The sequence below is a fragment of the Diabrotica undecimpunctata genome, chromosome 2 (assembly GCF_040954645.1).
Source record: "Diabrotica undecimpunctata isolate CICGRU chromosome 2, icDiaUnde3, whole genome shotgun sequence".
NCBI lineage: Eukaryota > Metazoa > Arthropoda > Insecta > Coleoptera > Chrysomelidae > Diabrotica > Diabrotica undecimpunctata.
In genome coordinates this window covers 123,087,179-123,107,890 of record NC_092804.1, presented here as the reverse complement: position 1 = coordinate 123,107,890, position 20,712 = coordinate 123,087,179, and the positions used below count along the sequence as shown (strand labels likewise).

General features: G+C 36.1%; 1 protein-coding gene across 1 annotated transcript in view; it reads left to right on the top strand.

The window, feature by feature from the left end:
* tinc (transmembrane protein tincar) overlaps window positions 1-20,712 on the top strand; it is a 613,917-nt gene that overhangs the window by 523,621 nt on the left and 69,584 nt on the right. The window contains exons 9-10 of the mRNA XM_072523412.1: window positions 13,607-13,846; window positions 18,797-18,927. Of these exons, the coding sequence (XP_072379513.1) occupies window positions 13,607-13,846; window positions 18,797-18,927 (371 nt within the window). The remainder of the gene's footprint in view (window positions 1-13,606; window positions 13,847-18,796; window positions 18,928-20,712) is intronic.

The following is a 20,712-nucleotide window of genomic DNA, read 5'->3' as shown; positions in this document are numbered from 1 at the left end:
TGTCAATATTTATTTACGAAAGTATACATTATAATATTCTTATTATTTGATAACATTATAATCAAATTTCCAACGTTATTTTTGTCAAAAAGATGAATAATACGTGGCTCATTCTTAAATTTCTATACACTCAGTTACTCTATGGTGCATTGATCTAATTATGTGGTCTATATCATATTGCGGAATACTTATTCAGATTCTTCTTATGGCATGCCACAGGTCTTCTAAGTTTTTTGGAGGACGTGGCAATTGCTTTATTCTTCGACCTACCATATCCCACACATGTTCGATGGGTAATAAGTCAGCTGATTTTGATGGCCACTCTATAGTCTCTATACCAAATATTGTATGGATTCTATGGTTTCACAAATAATATGAGCTCTTGCGTTATCCTCTTGAAAGATCGCGTTTGGAATGGTTTGTAGGTAGGGATGTAAAACTGGTTGCAGTACCTTGCCAATATATCGTCAAGCTGTCAAAGTACCGTTAATAAGAACTAGAGGTAATCTGCTTCTCAAACATATAGCACCCATATCATAATGCTTGGTGCTGAAGCTTTATGACGTTCAGTAGCCAAGAGTATATTTCGTCTTTCACCTTGAAAACGTCTTAACCTTATGCCCATCAGAGCCACCCAAACAGAACCTATATTCATCGCTGAAACAGACAAAATTTCATTGGTCATTCCAGTTTTGCCGAGCACTGCACCATTCTAAGCGTCGATCCTTATGCTGTGGTGTCAAAGGTAATACCAAATGCAAACGGTAACCTCTCAGTTCCATTCCAAGTTATCTTTGATTAACTGTTCTTCTTAAGACTACCCTTCCTGTAGTTGCAACTAAATTATCTCTTACTTGATATACACAGTCCCGTATCTTTCTGAGAATAAGAAGACTAAGATCGGAAATACCATCGGAGTTACTAAAGGAAGGAGCAGACGCACTACAAAAAACAATACATGAATTGATAACAAAGATATGGTCGAATAAACAGCTACCCGCAGAGTGGAATAGCGGTATTATTGTACCATTACATAAAAAAGGAAATCAGAATGTGGAAACTACCGTGGAATCACGCTGCTGAATTCAGCATACAAAATAATGTCCAACGTCATTTATGAAAGACTTAGACCACATGCTAAAAAAATAGTTGGCAAATACCAAAGTGGCTTCTGTAGAGAGGGAAGTCAACAATAGACCAGATTGGTATTTGTTCTGCGACAGATCCTCGAAGAAACAAGTGAATATAACATCGACACACATCATCTCTTCATAGACTTTGAAATCGCATATAAACCGAGAATTCTTAATAAAAGCAATGAAAGAATTTAATATACCAATACAACTAATAGAACTGATAAAAGAATCTCTAAAAGTAGAAAGTAGAATCCAGATACAAAATGAATTAACGGAAACAATAGATGTGAAAAAGGAACTACGCCAGGGAGACGCTCTATCATGCATCTTGTTCAACATAGTATTCGAGAAAATACTGAGGGACACAACAGTCAATACACGAGGAACAATCATTAATAAAAGCGTGCAAATACTAGCATTTGCAGATGATGTTGACCTAATCGCAAGATCAAGAAGAGAAATGATAGAGGCATACAACCAAATAGAACGAGCTGCACAAAATAGTGGTCTTAAAATCAATCAGACCAAAACAAAATATATGCAGGTAAGTAAAAACGCAGAAATAAGGCAGCCACAAAATATAACAATAGGAGAATACAACATTGAAGGGGTAAAAAACTTTATATACTTGGGATTCCTAGTCACGTCTGATAATAACGTTGCGGAGAAAGTGAAGTGGCGAATATTTATTGCAAATAAATGTTACCATGGCTTAATTAGGCAACTAAGATCAGATAACGTCGCAAGAAAAACAAAATGCCCAGTTTATAAAACCCTAATAAGACCGGTACTCACATACGGCTCAGAAACCTGGACACTCACTAAAAGAGAGGAAACGTTGTTAGCCACCTTCGAAAGAAAAATCTTGCGACACATATATAAGGGCACAAAAGAAAACCGAATATGGCGAAGAAGATACAACTCTGAACTATACAGGATATACCGTCATTATGTTTTATTACTTTACTCCGTTTGGAGTACCAGAAACTGAATTCACTACGAATTTTGACCATGATGAACGGCATGTGAAATGCAAATTTTAGATTCCCTTGCCGAGTAATTTATCAAGCTGTTTGCTTTGCAAGTTTTAGAAGGCACAATGGTAAAAATTTGAATTCGGTTTCGCCAGGTAGAAATCATTTGATTTCTGTTTTTGTTTTTAGATGGCGTAGTTACGTCCGTATATAGTTATTTTGATAACTATTGTTCATAGTGGCTATACCGCTCTGACGAGACCTAAAGAGGTCCAAATACGTATAAGCTGCTTGTCGTTACCCTGTATCGAAATAAAAATCTAATACCGTCATTATGTTATATTTTAATAGTTTGTTTAAAGTGAAATATTCACTAGATTCATTCCTACCTAATACTGTGTACACTAAATACATCAAACTGTGGTAAGATTCTCCTGTGACTAAAAACCTAAGAGTAACAGCTAGTCGTTCTTGTATAGGTATTGTGTCCCTTAATCGAGTGTTTTTTTTTTATATTTTATGAGCAACTTGACTAATCAAAAATTCAAAATTGAAGTTAACCATTTAATGAACTAGAGTCATCAACTTTTAAGTTATATCACTGCCACAATACTTATTTCATGAACATAAAGTAGAGCATATCCAAAATCTCCTCTTTTTATTTTCAACTTTGCGCGCTAAAAGCACACAAGCGGCAACCGCGAGAAGTACATCATTTTCGTCAGACTGTGCTATAAAAATGTTACTTATTGTTACGTAAAAATATGAGTCATAGTTTTAACCTTTAAAACATGTTTTTAATCTAATATGTTGTAGAGTTTACGAGAGGCCTCGATTTACCTGAGCGACCTTCCAGAAGCGATGCGAGGGAAATCAAGTTTGCCTTTACCGTTTCGCCATCGAAGGTTTTAGACTATTCGAGATAACGGCACTGGTATATAATAACGGAACTTTATTTGGAAGGGACAGTTAATAAAGAAGATTCGCGCTCGTGATATTATTGTTACGCTCGCCTACTAATAAATTATTGTATATGTAGTGATAAATAAACTTATATAAATTATCGTGCCTTTTAATAAATTAAAGTAGGAACAATATAATAAATTAGTAAAGACATTATAAATTAAAGACATAACAATTAATAAATTCACAACAAATGGTGTCAGAGTGAGATCGAACATAAATTAGACTTATAATAATAATACAAGTGAACATAAAATAAATTGTGAACATGGCTACGATTTATGAGCTCACAGTTACGGATTTAAGAAGGCATCTTGAAGATAGGGAATTAGCTTCTACCGGGAAAAAGGCTGATTTAGTTCAACGACTAAAGAACGCTTTAAAAGAAGAAGGTTTGGATCCGGAAACTTATATATTTGAAGACAAGCATATTGCTGTTATCTCGTCGATTTCGAAAGTTTCTGGTGACATCGCATCATTAGAGAACAAAGTTTCCTGTGACATCGCATCATTGGAGAATAAAGTTTCTGGCGATATTTCGAAAGTTTCTGGTGACATCGCATCATTGGAGAACAAAGTATCCGGCGACATCGCTTCATTAGAAAACAAAGTTTCTAACGAGATTTCTTCTCTGGAAAGTAAAGTTTCTGCTAACATCTCTAAAGTCACTTCTGAGATGTCTGCCCTCGACGATAGAATGTCTTCGTTAAAAGACCAAGTTGCTGCCGATATGTTGGCCTTCGAAGAAAAGATATGGAAAGAGATGGAAAGGAAGATGGAGGAAACAGGGACAGCAGAGAGAGGTAACAATCCGATTACAGTGGAGACAAAAGAAGACGAGACGAAATGTAAGTTGGAAACACGACCGAAATTTGAAGGAAGTGGAGGTTCTGTCCATGTGAAAGTCCCAACTTTCGACGGAAAATCATCATGGAACAACTACATGAAACAGTTCGAATCAGCCGCAAGAGCAAATGGATGGTCTGAAAAAGAAAAGGCTGTAAACCTGACTATCGCTCTTCGAGGAGATGCCTTAGATGTGCTTCAGACCATAGCCGTAGAGGAGACCGATAATTTCGAACAACTGAAGAAGAGGTTAAATATGCGATATGGCCACGAACATTTGGAGCATGTATATCAGTCACAGCTTAAAAATCGTAGACAGAAGAAAGATGAAGCTCTTCAAGAATATGAGGTAGATATTGCCAGATTAGTACGATATGCTTATCCAACAGCTCCCGAAGACATGATGGAAAAATTGGCCGTTCAAACGTTTATTGATGGTCTTCGTGATCATGAAATGCAGAGAACACTGCGATTAGCTCGCCACAAGACGCTGGTTGATGTCCTATCCGCCGCCCTCGAATACGAGTCAGCTACGCAGGCCTCTGGCGGGTACAGTAAAGTTAGGACTGTAAAAGAGGAAGGAGACGAAGATAAACTTGACCAGCTCTTTAATTTGATGAAAAGCATGACATGCAAGAAAAAGAAGACCATAAAATCAAGAAACTCACCATCAGGAAAACCAGAACGAGTCAACCTTAGGGGGGCAGCTTCGACCCGGAACTCTTCCAAAGACCCTCTTATACTAATAGCTTCTTTGAAATGTCGTGAAGATAGTGTATATGTAGATGGAGACATAAATGGTAAAAAGCATACGTTGTTGGTGGATACCGGAGCGACCAGAACCATTATACGCCCAACAGTTATAAACAACCGTAAGAAACTATTACCAACGAGGTTGCGACTTCGGACCGCTACAGGTGAAAATGCCAACATTCATGGAGAAATCCAGGTACAATTGGGAGTTGGAGCAGAAAAGTTCGTCCATACTGTTATAGTTGCTGACATCGAAGAGGATGTTATATTAGGAATGGACGTAATGAATATGCATGGATTCCAATTGGATTTTAAGAATAAGGTAATCAAGGTTGGCAACGAGGAGGTATTTCTTCATCCACATAATGACAACACCGTGCAAGCAGCCATTACAGAAGATACAGTCGTGCCTGCGAGAAGCGAAACGATCATAGTAGCGCGACTACAGGGAATTGTAGACGAAGGGACACCTGTTATGATGGAGCCTTGGAACCACGACGATGAGGTTGGCCGTGGAATCATAATTGGAAAGGAATTGGTGACTTCGGCTAAAGAAATTCCTGTGAGACTTATCAATGTCAACGACTACCCAGTGACCATCAAGAAAGAGACAAAGGTAGGAACTTGTGTACCTGTGACATCCATAATCCGTCAGGCGACAACATCTGATAATTCCAACGACAAATTCGACCAAATGGTTGCAGTTGCAGGACAGTCTCTAAATCAGATGGAGAAAAGGAAATTAAGGGAATTTCTTCGGCAGTATCGTGATATTTTCGTACCGAAAGGAGGAAAGACGGGAAGAACTACCGTTGTCAAGCATAAAATTGATACTGGTAATGCTAAGCCAATTCGTCAAACAGCTCGACGATTACCACAGGCGAAAAGAGAGGAAGCTGAAACGATTGTTCAGGAAATGAAGAAAGACGGGGTGATAGAACCTTCTACGAGCCCATGGGTCTCTCCGGTGGTCCTGGTTAAGAAGAAAGACGGAACGACGAGGTTCTGTGTGGATTACCGTTTGCTGAACAACGTTACCAAGAAAGATAGTTATCCTCTGCCTCGGATCGATGACACATTGGACACATTGGCTGGAAGTAAATTGTTTTCTACTTTGGATTTGAAGTCTGGATACTGGCAGGTAGAAATGGACCCAGTAGATAAAGAAAAGACAGCCTTCACCACAGGATCTGGATTGTGGCAATTCAACGTTATGCCATTTGGACTCTGTAATGCTCCTGCGACATTTGAGAGGCTTATGGAAAATGTGTTGAGAGGGTTATCTTGGAAAACATGCCTGGTTTATTTAGATGACATAATCGTCTTGGGGGAGACATTCGAAGATCATTTGAGGAATTTAGAAAACGTTTTTAATCGACTTAAAGCTGCCCAATTGATGCTAAACCCCAAGAAGTGCCAGCTATTTCAAGGTAAAGTCAATTATCTGGGTCATATAGTCAGTAAAGAAGGAGTGGCCGTGGATAAGGGAAAAATCGATTCCATTAAGGAATGGCCAAAACCAACTGACAAACATCAAGTGAGAAGTTTTCTTGGACTATGTACTTACTACCGGAGGTTTATTAAGAAGTTTGCAGATATCGCTAAGCCATTAACGCGACTTACAGAGGAATCAAGAGAATACCGCTGGGATATAGACTGCCAAAATGCCTTTGAAACGTTGAAAAAGCATTTAATAACAGCACCAATTTTGGAGTATCCACTGCCAGAAGGAGAGTTCATCTTAGATACGGATGCAAGTAATGTGGGAATTGGAGGAGTGCTGTCTCAGATTCAAGGAGGACAGGAACGAGTCCTCGGATATTTTAGTAAAGTTCTTTCAAAACCTGAGCGGAATTATTGCGTCACGAGAAGAGAACTTCTAGCAGTAGTTAAATCAGTAGAGCACTTCTATCAATATCTCTATGGCAGAAAGTTTCTAATCCGAACCGACCATGCCGCCCTTAAGTGGTTGATGCAGTTTAAGAATCCAGAGGGTCAGATAGCCAGGTGGATCGAACGACTCCAAGAATACGATTTTAAGATTGAGCACCGGGCCGGAGTTAGCCACAGAAACGCTGATTCTCTTTCCAGAAGGCCATGCTCAGCAGAGTGTTCCCACTGCAACAAAACGGAATCCAAGGAAGCGGCAGTGCTAAGAACGACGATTGTCAACGACGACTGGACGCCTACTAAGATCAGGGAAGAGCAAGAGAGAGATCCAGTTATACAGAAAATCCGAAAATGGAAAGAGGAAAACCGTCGACCACCTTGGCAGGAAATATCAAACCTATGCTCAGTAGTTAAGACGTATTGGGCCCAGTGGGACTCATTTATCATCGAAGATGGCTTGCTCAAACGAGTCCTGGAAAATGATGACGGTTCAGAGAAGAGAAGACAGTTGGTGATCCCAAAGAGCAGAATAGCCGAAGTACTTCGTCAGTTACACGACAGTCCATCGGGAGGGCATTTTGGTGTAAGAAAAACCCTTCAGCGAATTCGGGGACGGTTTTATTGGATGAACAGTTCCAACGACGTAAAAGACTGGTGTAAGAAATGTACTATTTGTGCTACGAGTAACGGGCCTCACCGAAAAAGGAGAGCTCCTATGAGACAATATAATGTTGGAAGCCCGTTTGAAAGAATAGCTTTGGACATTGCAGGGCCATTTCCAGAAAGTGAAAATGGGGGCAAGTACATGTTGGTAGTAATGGATTACTTCACTAAGTGGGTCGAGATTTACGCACTTCCAGACCAGAAGGCCGCCACCGTTGCAGATAAGTTGATCCAAGAATATATCAGCCGATTTGGAGTGCCTTTGGAGATCCATAGTGACCAAGGCAGGAACTTCGAAAGTGATCTATTCCAAGGTATATGTGATAGACTAGGCATGAAGAAAACAAGAACTACCGCGTATCATCCGCAATCGGATGGTATGGTAGAACGAATGAATAGGACAGTTGGCAAGTATTTGACAAAGATGGTGTCCGATCATCAGCGAGACTGGGACCAATACCTTCCGTTCTTCACAATGGCCTACAGATCTGCTGTTAACGAATCAACAGGCCAGACACCAGCCAAAGTCCTATTCGGACGCGAAATGCGACTACCTTGGGGAGCAAGTTGAGGAGCCTTGTGATCTCGAGTTTGGATGTCGACCTGGAGAAGATGTAGCGGGTGAAGATTATGTGATCGAATTACGAAGAAGAATGGACGATGTACATGAGTTAGTCCGTTCCCACCTTCAGATCGCTAGCGACCGAATGAAGAAACGGTACGATACACAAGCCGAAAAGGGTTGCTTTAAGAAGAACGACAAAGTATGGCTGTATAATCCCAAGAAGCGAAAAGGTTGTTCTCCCAAATTGCAGCAGTTTTGGGAAGGTCCATACCTCATCATGGAGAAGATCAACGATGTCATCTACCGAATAAGCAAGATTCCGAGGGGAAAGCCGATGATAGTACACCATAACCGGTTGGCATCTTTCGAAGGTGACCACGACGTAGATGAAGAAGTGGAAGTAAACCAAGTCCAAGATGTGTTTGACCTCACGTTTGAGGAATTCATGGGTGCCTATGGAGGTACCGGTAAAGCGAGACATGGTGTTACCACTGAAGAAAAGCAAGATCTACTCGAGCTCCCCGATGACTACTCGCTGGCCCTTACCATCCCGGCCAGTATCAAAGACGCACCAGGGTTGGCATCCGTCTTTCGAAGGAAGTTTGGTCGAGTTGCAGAACTTCAATGCCAAGTGCCAGCTCCCGGTAAAACCTTGAAACTCCAAGATGCATCACGTTACCTTTTCTACCTGGTAACAAAAGACACTGCCCGTGACCAACCTACCTACCGAGATGTATGGGAAGCCTTACTTCAATTGAGAGGGCACGTACTAGAGTCCGACGTGCAAAAGTTAGCCATGCCAAAGTTGGAGTGCCGCCAATTAGATTGGAGAGTTATCCGAAATATGGTGGAGGAGATCTTTAAAGACACCGAAGTCCAGGTGTTAGTCTGTTGCAATCCGCATAGTTACTGGTGCGGAGAGAAAACCGTCCCTTGTCATTTTTATACAACTGGAAGTTGTAAAAGAGGGTCCAGTTGCCGATACCAGCATACCGTTCCAGTTCTAGTCCCAACAAGGTTCCAGGAGGAACCATCTTTTGAGAGGGGGGCAATGTTACGTAAAAATATGAGTCATAGTTTTAACCTTTAAAACATGTTTTTAATCTAATATGTTGTAGAGTTTACGAGAGGCCTCGATTTACCTGAGCGACCTTCCAGAAGCGATGCGAGGGAAATCAAGTTTGCCTTTACCGTTTCGCCATCGAAGGTTTTAGACTATTCGAGATAACGGCACTGGTATATAATAACGGAACTTTATTTGGAAGGGACAGTTAATAAAGAAGATTCGCGCTCGTGATATTATTGTTACGCTCGCCTACTAATAAATTATTGTATATGTAGTGATAAATAAACTTATATAAATTATCGTGCCTTTTAATAAATTAAAGTAGGAACAATATAATAAATTAGTAAAGACATTATAAATTAAAGACATAACAATTAATAAATTCACAACATTATTACTTGCAGCCCAAATAAGGACGTTCAACGGTCAACATAAAAGCTATCAACATGTTATTAGAAACATGTTGCTAACAAGTTTCGGTAACATGTTACTAAGTGATGACGGGCCTGATGATCGAAGATGATCGAACGATAAACTTGCTGTCTCGTATTTCGAATATGTGTGTGAGTATCCTCTATATCTAAATATACAGGAAAACGTGAAAGTACGTGTATATTATATATATATATATATATAATAGATAATATCTGTTAGGTTATATACTTTTGATTTGATGGTGAGATCAGGTGTAAGTTTCCCTTTTTTTATTTTAAGGCATTCTACATTTCTTGACTGTTTTAAAAATGTCATAGTTTTTATTTTGTCAAGTTAATTTCTGCTAATGTTCGTAGATGTTGTATTTGTATTGTAGTATGCGTTATAACTCTTTCATGTCATTTGCAAAAATGACCGTATCATCAACATATTTAATGTTATTGTTGTTACAGATCTACCAAAATGTTTTCATGTGTCAATGTTCTATTGATATTTTATCTGGCCATGTAACTTGTCCATCTTTAGAGTGTTTTGTAGCATAAATCACTTATACTTTATTATTTGTGATTCCATTATCACCTTCTACCCACTCTACTGTTGCTTTATTTTATTATTTATTTATATTCTGTCAAGTGTATATAAAATTTCTTTCGTTTGTATCTGTTTTTATACATTTTCTTTGATCTTCTTTGGAAAACTTCGTATGATATCTATTCTTGCTTTATAGTCGTTGCTTTCTGCACATACGATGATCTCTATATAACACATCAGGACATTAGAAAGGAGGTCTGGATTTTTTTATAGAACACGCTGGTTTCCCCCCTTCTAGTTGAATATGTATATTACGATATACAAAGAAAATAATCAAAGAGCCTACACTAATCTGTATTTGAAACAAGTGAAATAAAAACAGAGAATCACATTTACATTAGATACTATTTTATTGGGAATAAGCCACAATTGAAAGTTAAAATAAGTTTATTGACGTTTCAATTTCCACTTCGGAAATCGTTGTCAAAATACAAACATTAATCACAATAATTAATACAAACACAAGAAAATAGCTTTAATCACATTTAAAGTTATTTCTACTCCATTAAATATCTACAAAATTAAAATATGCGATGTCACCCTACTATAACAAATATTTATTTGTAGATGATAATTATTACAAAGGTGATTATACAAAGCGACACTACTACAAAATACTACTAATACAAAATAGTCAGAATCTTACAAAAGAACTATATAATATTAACCATCGCAGACCATGGATAAATTATCCGCATACAGGTAGCCGAACCAAGTCGATAAATAGGCGTTGAAATTACATTAATAACAAAATAATTTGAGAATTCAATTGCTATGGTTGAATATAGAAAAAAATAAGGGTATCAATTATTTATTATACACGTTAAAAAGACAAAAAAACCAAATGAAATAGAATCAGAAGTAAATATATAAATACATGATAAGGTAAATCATAAATAAACGCAAAATGTTCTCAAATAGCTAAAATATTTAACACGCGGCACAATATGAAATATAGTTTAGTACAAATAATATGAATTTGCAACAAATAATGTATGATATAACAATGTTACACAAATAAACGTACTTGTAAATGGCAGCAACAATAAGAGCGCAAGTAAAAACGGGTTTCGGGGATGCGTTCGATCTCTTGAACCCGAAAGTCTAAGTGGGGGGACTCTTAGCGCCCTTCTAGCTTAATCCTTGCAATGACTGGTGAGTTCTTCTAATTTTCATATTCTTTCATTTTATTTTTGTGACTCATTTCTTGTTTTTAAAAATGTTTGGATGTTATTTTCGGTCTCATATTAACTTTTGCTACTACTGGATTACTGGATTGTGATCTTATGTTATCTCTGCTCTAGAGTAAGTTTGCTATATTTCAATAAATTATGGTTTCAGTCCGCTCATTTCTAGCTCCTCATTACTTTCATTACAATCCTCATACTTTCCAACACACCTCATCCTCTTTGCCGTCTTGGTAATATAGTCACTCATTCCCATAAGAACGTTTTTTTATTGTTTACCTAGAGTGTCGTATCATTCGTGAAGTTTCCTATTTCTTTTCCAGCTGTAAAAGCATACTCTTCAATAATGCTTAGTTTCCCTATATTAGTATTAATTTGTATTCTCGTAATGATATTTGAAAGGGGGTAAAACTAGGTACTGATCTTTTTATGGTCTTCCTTACCGCTTCAACCACGTTATATTGGTACGTTCGTTCTATCACAATATCACAATATATCCAGTATAATAAATCATTCCGTTCTTCAATAGCTTCTATTCCGCCGTTTTCCAGACCCTGGCATATATGGTAATCCTTCTTCTTCTTCAAGTGCCATCTTCGTTCCGAAGGTTGGCGATCATCAGGGCTATACGTATTTTCGAAACTGCTGACCGAAACAATTCGTTGCTGCTACAGCTATACCATTCCCGTAGATTCTTTAGCCAGGAGTTTCGTCTTCTTCCTATGGACCTTTTTCCTGCTATTTTCCTTTGCATAATTATTCGAAGCAGTTCATATCTTTCGCCTCTTGTAATGTGTCCCAAGTATTGCAGTTTTCGTTTTTTGATCGTAAATATGACTTCCTTTTCTTTATTCATTCTTCTCAAGACCTCGACATTTGTGACTCTCTCGGTCCATGATATTCTCAGGATTCTGCGATACATCCACAGTTCAAATGCCTCTAATTTTTTGGTATCAATCTTTTTCAACGTCCATGACTCCATTCCGTAGAACAGCACAGAAAGTACGTAACATCTCATCAGGCGAAGTTTCATTTCAAGGCTCAAATCTCTTCCGCAGAACACTCTCTTCATTTTAGTGAATATGGATCTGGCTTTTTCTATTCTTATTTTGATTTCTGCTGAGCTATCGTTGTCTTCATTTATAAAAGTGCCTAAATATTTGTATTTGCTAACTCGATCGATAATTTCATTGTGTAAATATAAATTTTGGACATTTTGTGTTGATTTCGATATTACCATAAATTTAGTTTTCTTTATGTTCAAAGATAGTCCATATTCTTCGCTGCAGTCTGCTATCTTATTCACCAATGTTTGTAGCTCTTCAAGTGTTTCTGCGATCAGAACGGTGTCGTCGGCAAATCTCAGATTGTTTAATCTAACACCATTTATTTTAATACCTACGGATTGCTCAGAGAGTGTTCTATTCATTACGTCTTCGGAATAGAGATTAAACAGGGTTGGTGACAGTATACACCCTTGTCTCACACCTCGCTTTATTTCGATTTCTTCAGTGGTATTATTCTCTACTCTCACTACTGCTTTCTGATTGTAGTACATATTTGCTATTAGTCGGATGTCTCGTTTATCTAAATTCTTTTCTGTCAGGAGTCTGATTAGGTGATCATGCCGCACTTTATCAAAGGCCTTGTTGTAATCTATGAAACACATGAATACATCTTGATTTATGTCAAGACATCTTTGAGACATAACGTTCAGTGCAAACAACGCCTCTCTTGTTCCAAGTCCATTTCGGAATCTAAACTGGGTATTATTGATGTCCATTTCCAGTTTTCTGTGTACTCTAGAGTGTATAATTTTCAGAAATATTTTCAGTAGAGACAGTGCAAGCACTCCTGACCACGGCGCAGTAGACGAAATTTGGTTTAGTCCCCACTTCCATGCGAAACGCATTGTACTATGCACTGTATAATTCCACTTACAATAGAACCTTTCTGCCTTTACGTGAATTTGACTCCGCCTTCGCGCAGCTCCATGGTCAGGAGTGTTTGAACTATCACTACATGGCTCATCAGACTGATTGTACGGTAATCACTGCATTGTTTGGCATTTATCTTTTTTGGTATAGTAACAAAGGTGGATGAAAGCCATTCTTGTGGTATTTTTCCTGATGTATAAATGCTATTGAAAAGTATGGTAATCCAATATGTAATAAATATTGAAAATAATATAAAATACACAATTATTTCAGACTTACTTACAGAGAATGGACTGAATATGGCATTGGTTTTAATGTTTATGTTTGTCACGATAACAAAACGCTGCACGTTATAGCAGAGGGCAAAAATGTCTTTGCACTAGTACAATTAAGAACCAGTGTTTTTTCCTTAATATGGTTAAATACTTAAATACTTAATATGGTTATTTTCTTCATTAACGTAAAAAATAGATATTAAACTAAAGTTAATTTTGTCATGTATTAAATAACATGTAAATAAACTATAATGAAACTAAGAATCAAACAAACTATGCAGATAGTGATTGGGAGCATTATTTTAATAGAATTACTTCTTTTCAGATTGGAAGAGCGACAGTTAGGGAATCTCGGTCCCTTCGTCTTGTCCACGATGTACATCTTAACAGTCACCGAGAAGATGCTTCGCAACAGCCCCTTTTGGTAATAGGAAATGGAAGGACGTACAGCGTGTCCGAAACTTCTCCCAAAAGGGCCATTATGGGAGTGATCCAAAAAGCGGCGTTGATCAAGAAATCTAAAAGTAACGGTTCAATAACTACCAACGATGACGGCGATGAACAGGTAACATAAATATTTATAAATACATGGCTTTTAGAGCTAGGATATACTTAAAATATTGAGCCTAACACTACACCTACAAGCAAAAACTCTTGGGTATAAAAAAAATACATACGGGATGTTAATGAAAGAGATATTAAATATACGGGAGAGGGGTGCAATTCTGTACGTGATTAGTTATTTTCCTATTCATCATATACTTATTATCTACCCCTATAGATTTTATTTTTCAATGGTTTAAAATATTCTTTCTCAAGATACATATACATATATGACCTATGAGCAAATAAAGAATAAATAAATGATTAATGAATAAATCGATTGATTTAGCTCATTTAAGTAAACTATTTTCACTAGTTTTTTTGTCGGTTCTGTTAAATCAAGTCGTTAAAACAGTAGCAATATAATACAAACGTAACATTTTGCATTACACACGACAAATATATACGACTAGTGATACAGACACTCATTAAATTTTTAAAATAATTACCTTCTTCTATGTAAACCAAGTAAATATAAAGTATGATCTGGTGCACTTCTGACTTGACATTATGTTTATAATGTCTTAATATATTCGTTATAACCTCCACTTTCATTTAACTCATCACGCGCTCCAATCGAACCAATAATAACGGAGATATGTGATGTAATGCCCTTTTCGCAATGCCGCGATGTTTTTTCTGTCTTAACATATTCGCAATCCACTCTTCTTTCCTATGACGTATTGTACGTCACGATCGGACTAGCCATTCTAACCCAACCATAAAACGCTCAAAAGATATTTTGCTTATTTAAAATCTTATAATACAATTACAGTACCTAAAATATATTTTTAGCAATTTTGCGAAAAAATTAGTTGCTGAGTAAGTAGTGAAATTTCTGAGTAAAGGATATTTGAATCATCAATTTGTAGAATGAATTAACAATAAAGCAATACTATTGTTTTAAGAACAAAACATGACCGACACATAGGTTGTAATGTCAGTTGCTAGTTCAGATTTCTTTCCTAGATGGCGCTAGGACTTTAAATCTTAACTAACATAAAGCTTTAAATTATTTTGTTTATTAAATCTTTCCTTAAAATTACAATAACCAATATTTTTAATTGTATTAACATGTAATTAATATTATTAGTATTATTAAGGCTTCTAATTTGTTCATCATATTAACCTTCATAATCCAGGTTTCACACCCATACAGTAATACAGGATACACATAATATTTTAGGAACTTAATTCTCAGCTGTAAGTTTAGCTGGGAATTGCTCAGAATAGATCTAAGTTGCATAAATGCTCCTGTTGCAATTTCTAAACGAGTTTTAATTTCTTCATCCGGATTTAGTGTCTCGTTTATCCAACATCCTAGGTATTTAAAATGGTTAACTTTCGTTATCGGTTCATTATTGACAATTAGTTGTATAGCGCCGAAGTCTTGTTTACGAACCACAAGTAACTTTGTCTTTGTTGTATTTATGCTTAGTTCGTTATTAGAGCATTCTCTAGTGACTCGATCTAAAAGGAATTGAAGATCGTAGAAACTTACAGCCATGATGCATATTTGTTGTGTCATCTGGCCATTCCAAGGCTTCGTTAAAAATTATTTCTGAGTAAACGTTAAACAAAGTTTGGGACAACACACAACCCTGTCTAACACCTCTTTGAATACAAATTTTGTCTGTTTCTTTTGCCGTCTACCAGAATAGAAGCTTTATCATCTATTCCAATCATTTCTAGATATTTGAACAGCCTACCATGTTGAACCCTATCAATCGCCTTCTCAAAATCTATAAAACAAATGAAAACAAAGCTTCCTTTGTTCCCAATCCTTCTCTGAAACCGAATTGTTTATTTCCCATTGTGTCTTCACATTTCTGCTTGATTCTATTAAAAATTATCCTAAGAAGTAGCTTGAGAGAGTGACTCATGAAACTAATTAGTCTAAAGTCTTTACATGATGAGCTTTCACTATGCTGTTGGCAATTTGGTCAAGGCTGACATTTGTGGAACGTGAGACTTGGCTACTAATTTTTTTAGAAGGCTCCACGCTTTCCTGCCAGTTTGTTTAAAGCTCATTTCTAGTGACACTCTGCCATCTGACCTTTCCCGCTTCAAACAGGCTATGCAGTAGGTTTTCTGCGACTTCTGATCTTCCATTCTCCATATGGTCGTCATTCCTCATACAGTCTCTCGCTGGTTGCATTCCAGTCTGGTATGTAGTCTCTTCTAACGCCTCTAGAAATGTGTTTTTTGATGGTCTTGATGTCTGTGTTGGCAAATTTTTGGTAGTTCTGAGGTTAAAGTAGAAGAATCGGATCTTAGAATCAAAGTCTCTGCCGAAGCTAGTCCAGTCGGATTTGGAGACGTTCCAGCCAGACAGTTTGTATGTGTGGATCACATGTATCTATATACCTACTTCTAGGAAGACTAGTCTGGATTGACTGTGTGGGAAGTGTTTAACAATATGGCGGTAGACAGGAATGGGTTTGGCCTTCTTGTCAATGATGACAAAGCATAATATCTTTAATTATCTTTAATAATAATTATTATTTAAAGTGACAAGTAAAGTATTGTGGCTGTGGATTAGATGTATGTCTAATTTAGCTTTCACTTTTTCTGCAAAAAAAAAATAATTTATATATTTTTTGTTTTGTTGCTAGTTTGGAAGTTGTTGGCGTATATAAATAATTGTTTTAAAATATTCACCGTAATTTTTAAAACACATTTATACTAGCTGGTGAAAATGATAAGTAAATATATACAAATCACTTTAAATGCAAAATATAAACAGTATTTCGTGTTTTATAAATGTAATTTTAATATAAACGAAACATTTATTTGAAAAATAATTAACGCTCTTTTAAAAATGTTTGATCGATGTGAACGTAATGTTATTTTCAAAACCCAATTTAATCCCGGAAACTAGTTTATTGATCAGTTTGTATAACTGAGTTTTTTTAATAGTAATAAACCATAATTATGTAAATCGTATTAAATGTGTTATAAATGTTTGATTATTACATTTATTACGATCGAACTTTGTTACGATGCAGGATTCGATGTCTGAAACGAGCGAAAAATAAAATATATTCCTTGGTTAAACCAAGAAGTAATAACTGCCTATGAAAAGTATACGAAACCATAATAGAAAGGAAAATTAGAAAAGAAATAGAACATATTAAATTAGAGGACGTACAAAATATTAATTGCGGAAACTGCAGAAAAACTGAAATGCAACTTAAAGAAATGGAACCTAAAGCAAGCAAATACAACCTAAACGTAAACAAAAAGAAGACTCAGATAATGAAAATATCAAGGAAAAAAGGGACGAAAGATCAAATAGAAGTAATGATAGACCAACAAAAAATAATACAGACAAATTCATACAAATACTTAGGAACAGTAATCAACAACAAAGGAGACATCGAAGACGATCTTAACAACAGAATGGAAAACACAGGAAAACTATTCCAAGCACTAAATAGAAGATTCCTTAAGAACAAAGAAATATCAACAAAGACCAAGTTGACAATATACAAAACAATATATAGACCTACAGTGGCATATGGAGCAGAAAATTGAATATTAAACAAAAGACATCGGAGCAGAATTCAGGCAGCAAAGATGCAATACCTCAGAAGAACGATAGGAGTAAAAAGAACTGATAGAATCAGAAATGAAGAAATAAGAGAAAGACTCAAAATCAAACCGATACTCGAGTCAATCAAGGAGAAAAAATTGGCATGGTTCGGACATCTAACCCGGATGGACAATAATAGACAAGTAAAAAGAGTGTAGGACGCCAAACCAATAGGGAAGAACAGAAGAGGAAGACCCATTAAAGAATGGAACAGTGACATCTCGCAGATACTGCAGAGTAAGGGTAAGACTTGGCAGGAAGCAACACAGATGGCATCCAATAGGAAGGAATGGAGAAAGTTCGTTAAGAGCTAGGACACCTGTCAAATACTGTAATTTAATTAATTGTATTTTAAACGGCCCAACACCGAAAGGTACAAATGGGTCTACTGATTAAGTACAGTAAGTAAAAAATGGTTTTACCAAATGTCTCCATTACTTTCAGCTACTATTCATTTGTTTCGTCTTAATTAAAAACGGAACAAAAAAATATTATTACTCACAGTTTCCCTGCTTTTACCACATTCTTCATAGACTGCAACTAATCACTTTGTACCGGCATATTGTAACTCAGGACTCTCAAGACCAAATAGAAGATTAAACGAAGATTTCACATATAATTCTCAGTTCGTCATAAATTCTCTAAGTGGTGAAACGCCAGATCCAGACTAAATTCCTTGTTCTTACTCTTCAATGATATTTTCTCGGTAAAGCAGAAATCTCCGCCCTCATGATTTCCCTTTGGCGGGTGATTGGTTTCCGCTTAGGAGCATCTGGCCGAGGCATCTGGTAAATGTAAAAAACTACTTTTAATTCTGCTAGCGACAGTTTCCAATGCAAATAAATGATTGAATTTTATTTATTCCAATTGACGCTTCTGTGAAGCAATTCTAAAACAACGCAAATCATTAAGTGCTTATGAGATTTAAGTAGAAAGCGAGTTACCCAAGGCAATTTGAAAATAAACATTTAAATTTTGTTTACCTTCGTTCGAAGATTCTTAGATACAGTATACTAAGTGCTTATAGAAACTTTCTTTCCGATGTTTGAAAGTAGTGTATTAAAACCTTATAGTCTGAAATTATTTATTCAAAACAGGAAACATTGTCAAAGAGTCGTAAATCCCTTCCGCAAAATATTTTTGTACTTACACATTATAAAACTGAATTCGTCCTTATCTTTAATATTGTAGCAAACAGTATTTATTATCTATAGTGGCTGAATTGATTAGCAATCCAAAGCCAATAAAAAAGAAAAAAAAACTGAATTTGTGAATAAGTTTTTAGTACACTTTTATAGTATTTTACTTTTATTTCAGATCTATTGGCTAAGACCAGCTATTGTACCCTCCCAAAACTCGCCAGATGGATCTAAATACTTCTGCTGGTTTAAGAAGAAACCGAAACAAAAAGTTACTTTCGATGAATCGACAAGTAACGCAGCTAATCGGTAACATGGCTTTTATTACCTCTAGATGTTAAGTTTCGTGTCCTAGTTTTTGTATATAGATGTGTTAAGATGTACACTATCAATTGCAAGAAATATATTCGTATATACTGTGTGACACTACCCTTTAAACATTATAATATTTTCATATATCTTTAGTAAATAATTGAGCTGGTAGAATATACCAAATGATCAAAGATTTAAAACAATTTGTTTTCATTTTATCTGTAGATTTAAATAATAAGTCAAGAGTTCTTTTAGTTTAATACATTTTTAACATTCCTAGGTAATAAAGTGGTTACGTAAACCTTATATCTGAGGCGTCATAGATCCATTATTAAGCTAGGAGGTTGACCAAAAGTTCATACAGGTTCAGTGGATGCAAGAGAGAAGACTGTCTAGCTATGGGAAGAACGGTCATTTGTAAGTTACGAGAGAACCTGGTAGTGACTGCTGGTGTATAAGGACTGGCATGACTGAGGTTTTAATACTAAGGAGGGTCAACAAAAATAGATCATTGCTAAAGACTGTTAAACATAGGATCCTTAAAGACAAAATAGAATGAACTGAGATATCAAATGCAGGACAAGTTCTTCCATGTGGCAGAAGATCGAGAAGTCTTTGCAATGATGATTGCCAACGTAGGATAATTCTGGTATGCCACGTAAAGAAGAGGAAAATGTTTAGCATATGGTATAGTAACTGGTTTCAGAATATTATGGATGTATTCGTGAGTATTCAGTTTAATTCAAGAAATACTAATGAAAGCTTGCATATAAAATTGCACCCGGCTACTGTTACGATAAGCCCTCTTCAGTATACTACGTGTAATTGAATTTCTTTTCGTTCACCATGTCTTCGGCGAAGATTTCTTCTGCGAATATAAACTGGTCGAAAATATAATCATTATCCTGTAACAGCCATCTATTCTTGTACCACTGACCTTCTTCTTCAGTTGCCTTGACATGAGGCCTTGTTCTTTGACTCATTTAATAAATGAATTTCTAAATAATTTTGATACTGCACAACTAAAGTTGTATTAATTTCATTGAAATTAAATACATAAAACGAACTGGTCACTTGGTCAAAGAAGAAATTATAAAACAATGAAACATCGTGGCATATGACAACATTTTACACATAAGTGATTTATGCATGACAAAAATAAATAAATAAGAACTTCAGTAACAACCAGCCACAGTTAAGAATAAATAATCTTCAGTGGAACAATCCAGTGAAAAAGGGGCGAAAACAAAAGCAAAACTCGAAAAAAATGTAGCCCGTTTGATGGAAACAAGAGTTTTGGCTTTTTTCAGTTTTGTTTTTGTTTTTTAAGTCCTAGAAAACACAAAACATAAACTTTAATAGAAAACCGCCTTTAAAGCTATCTATGCTTTTCGACCTTGATTTTAAGTAAAATAGATGTCCGAAAAGTAGGACAACTGATTTCTAGTTTATTACCAAAGATATTATTTTAAACTTTATTTTCTTATTATTATCGATTTTAGCAAGTTTCAACAGAAGCATAAGTTACACCTGTGGAAAAAGATCGAAACTAAATTTTTACCAATATTTCTTTTCAGCACAATGTATTATCTGTCAAAATTTTGTTATGATTCTGTATGTTTTACTTACTGTGAAATGTTTATTGTCACACAGTATATAAATATATTAGTCAATAATATCAATTTTAAGAGATGGATAACGAAGACCATAATAAATATCATCCCAAGTCTATTTTTGAGCCCAAATGGGAGGAAACTGATTAACCATGTAATAAATTTTGAA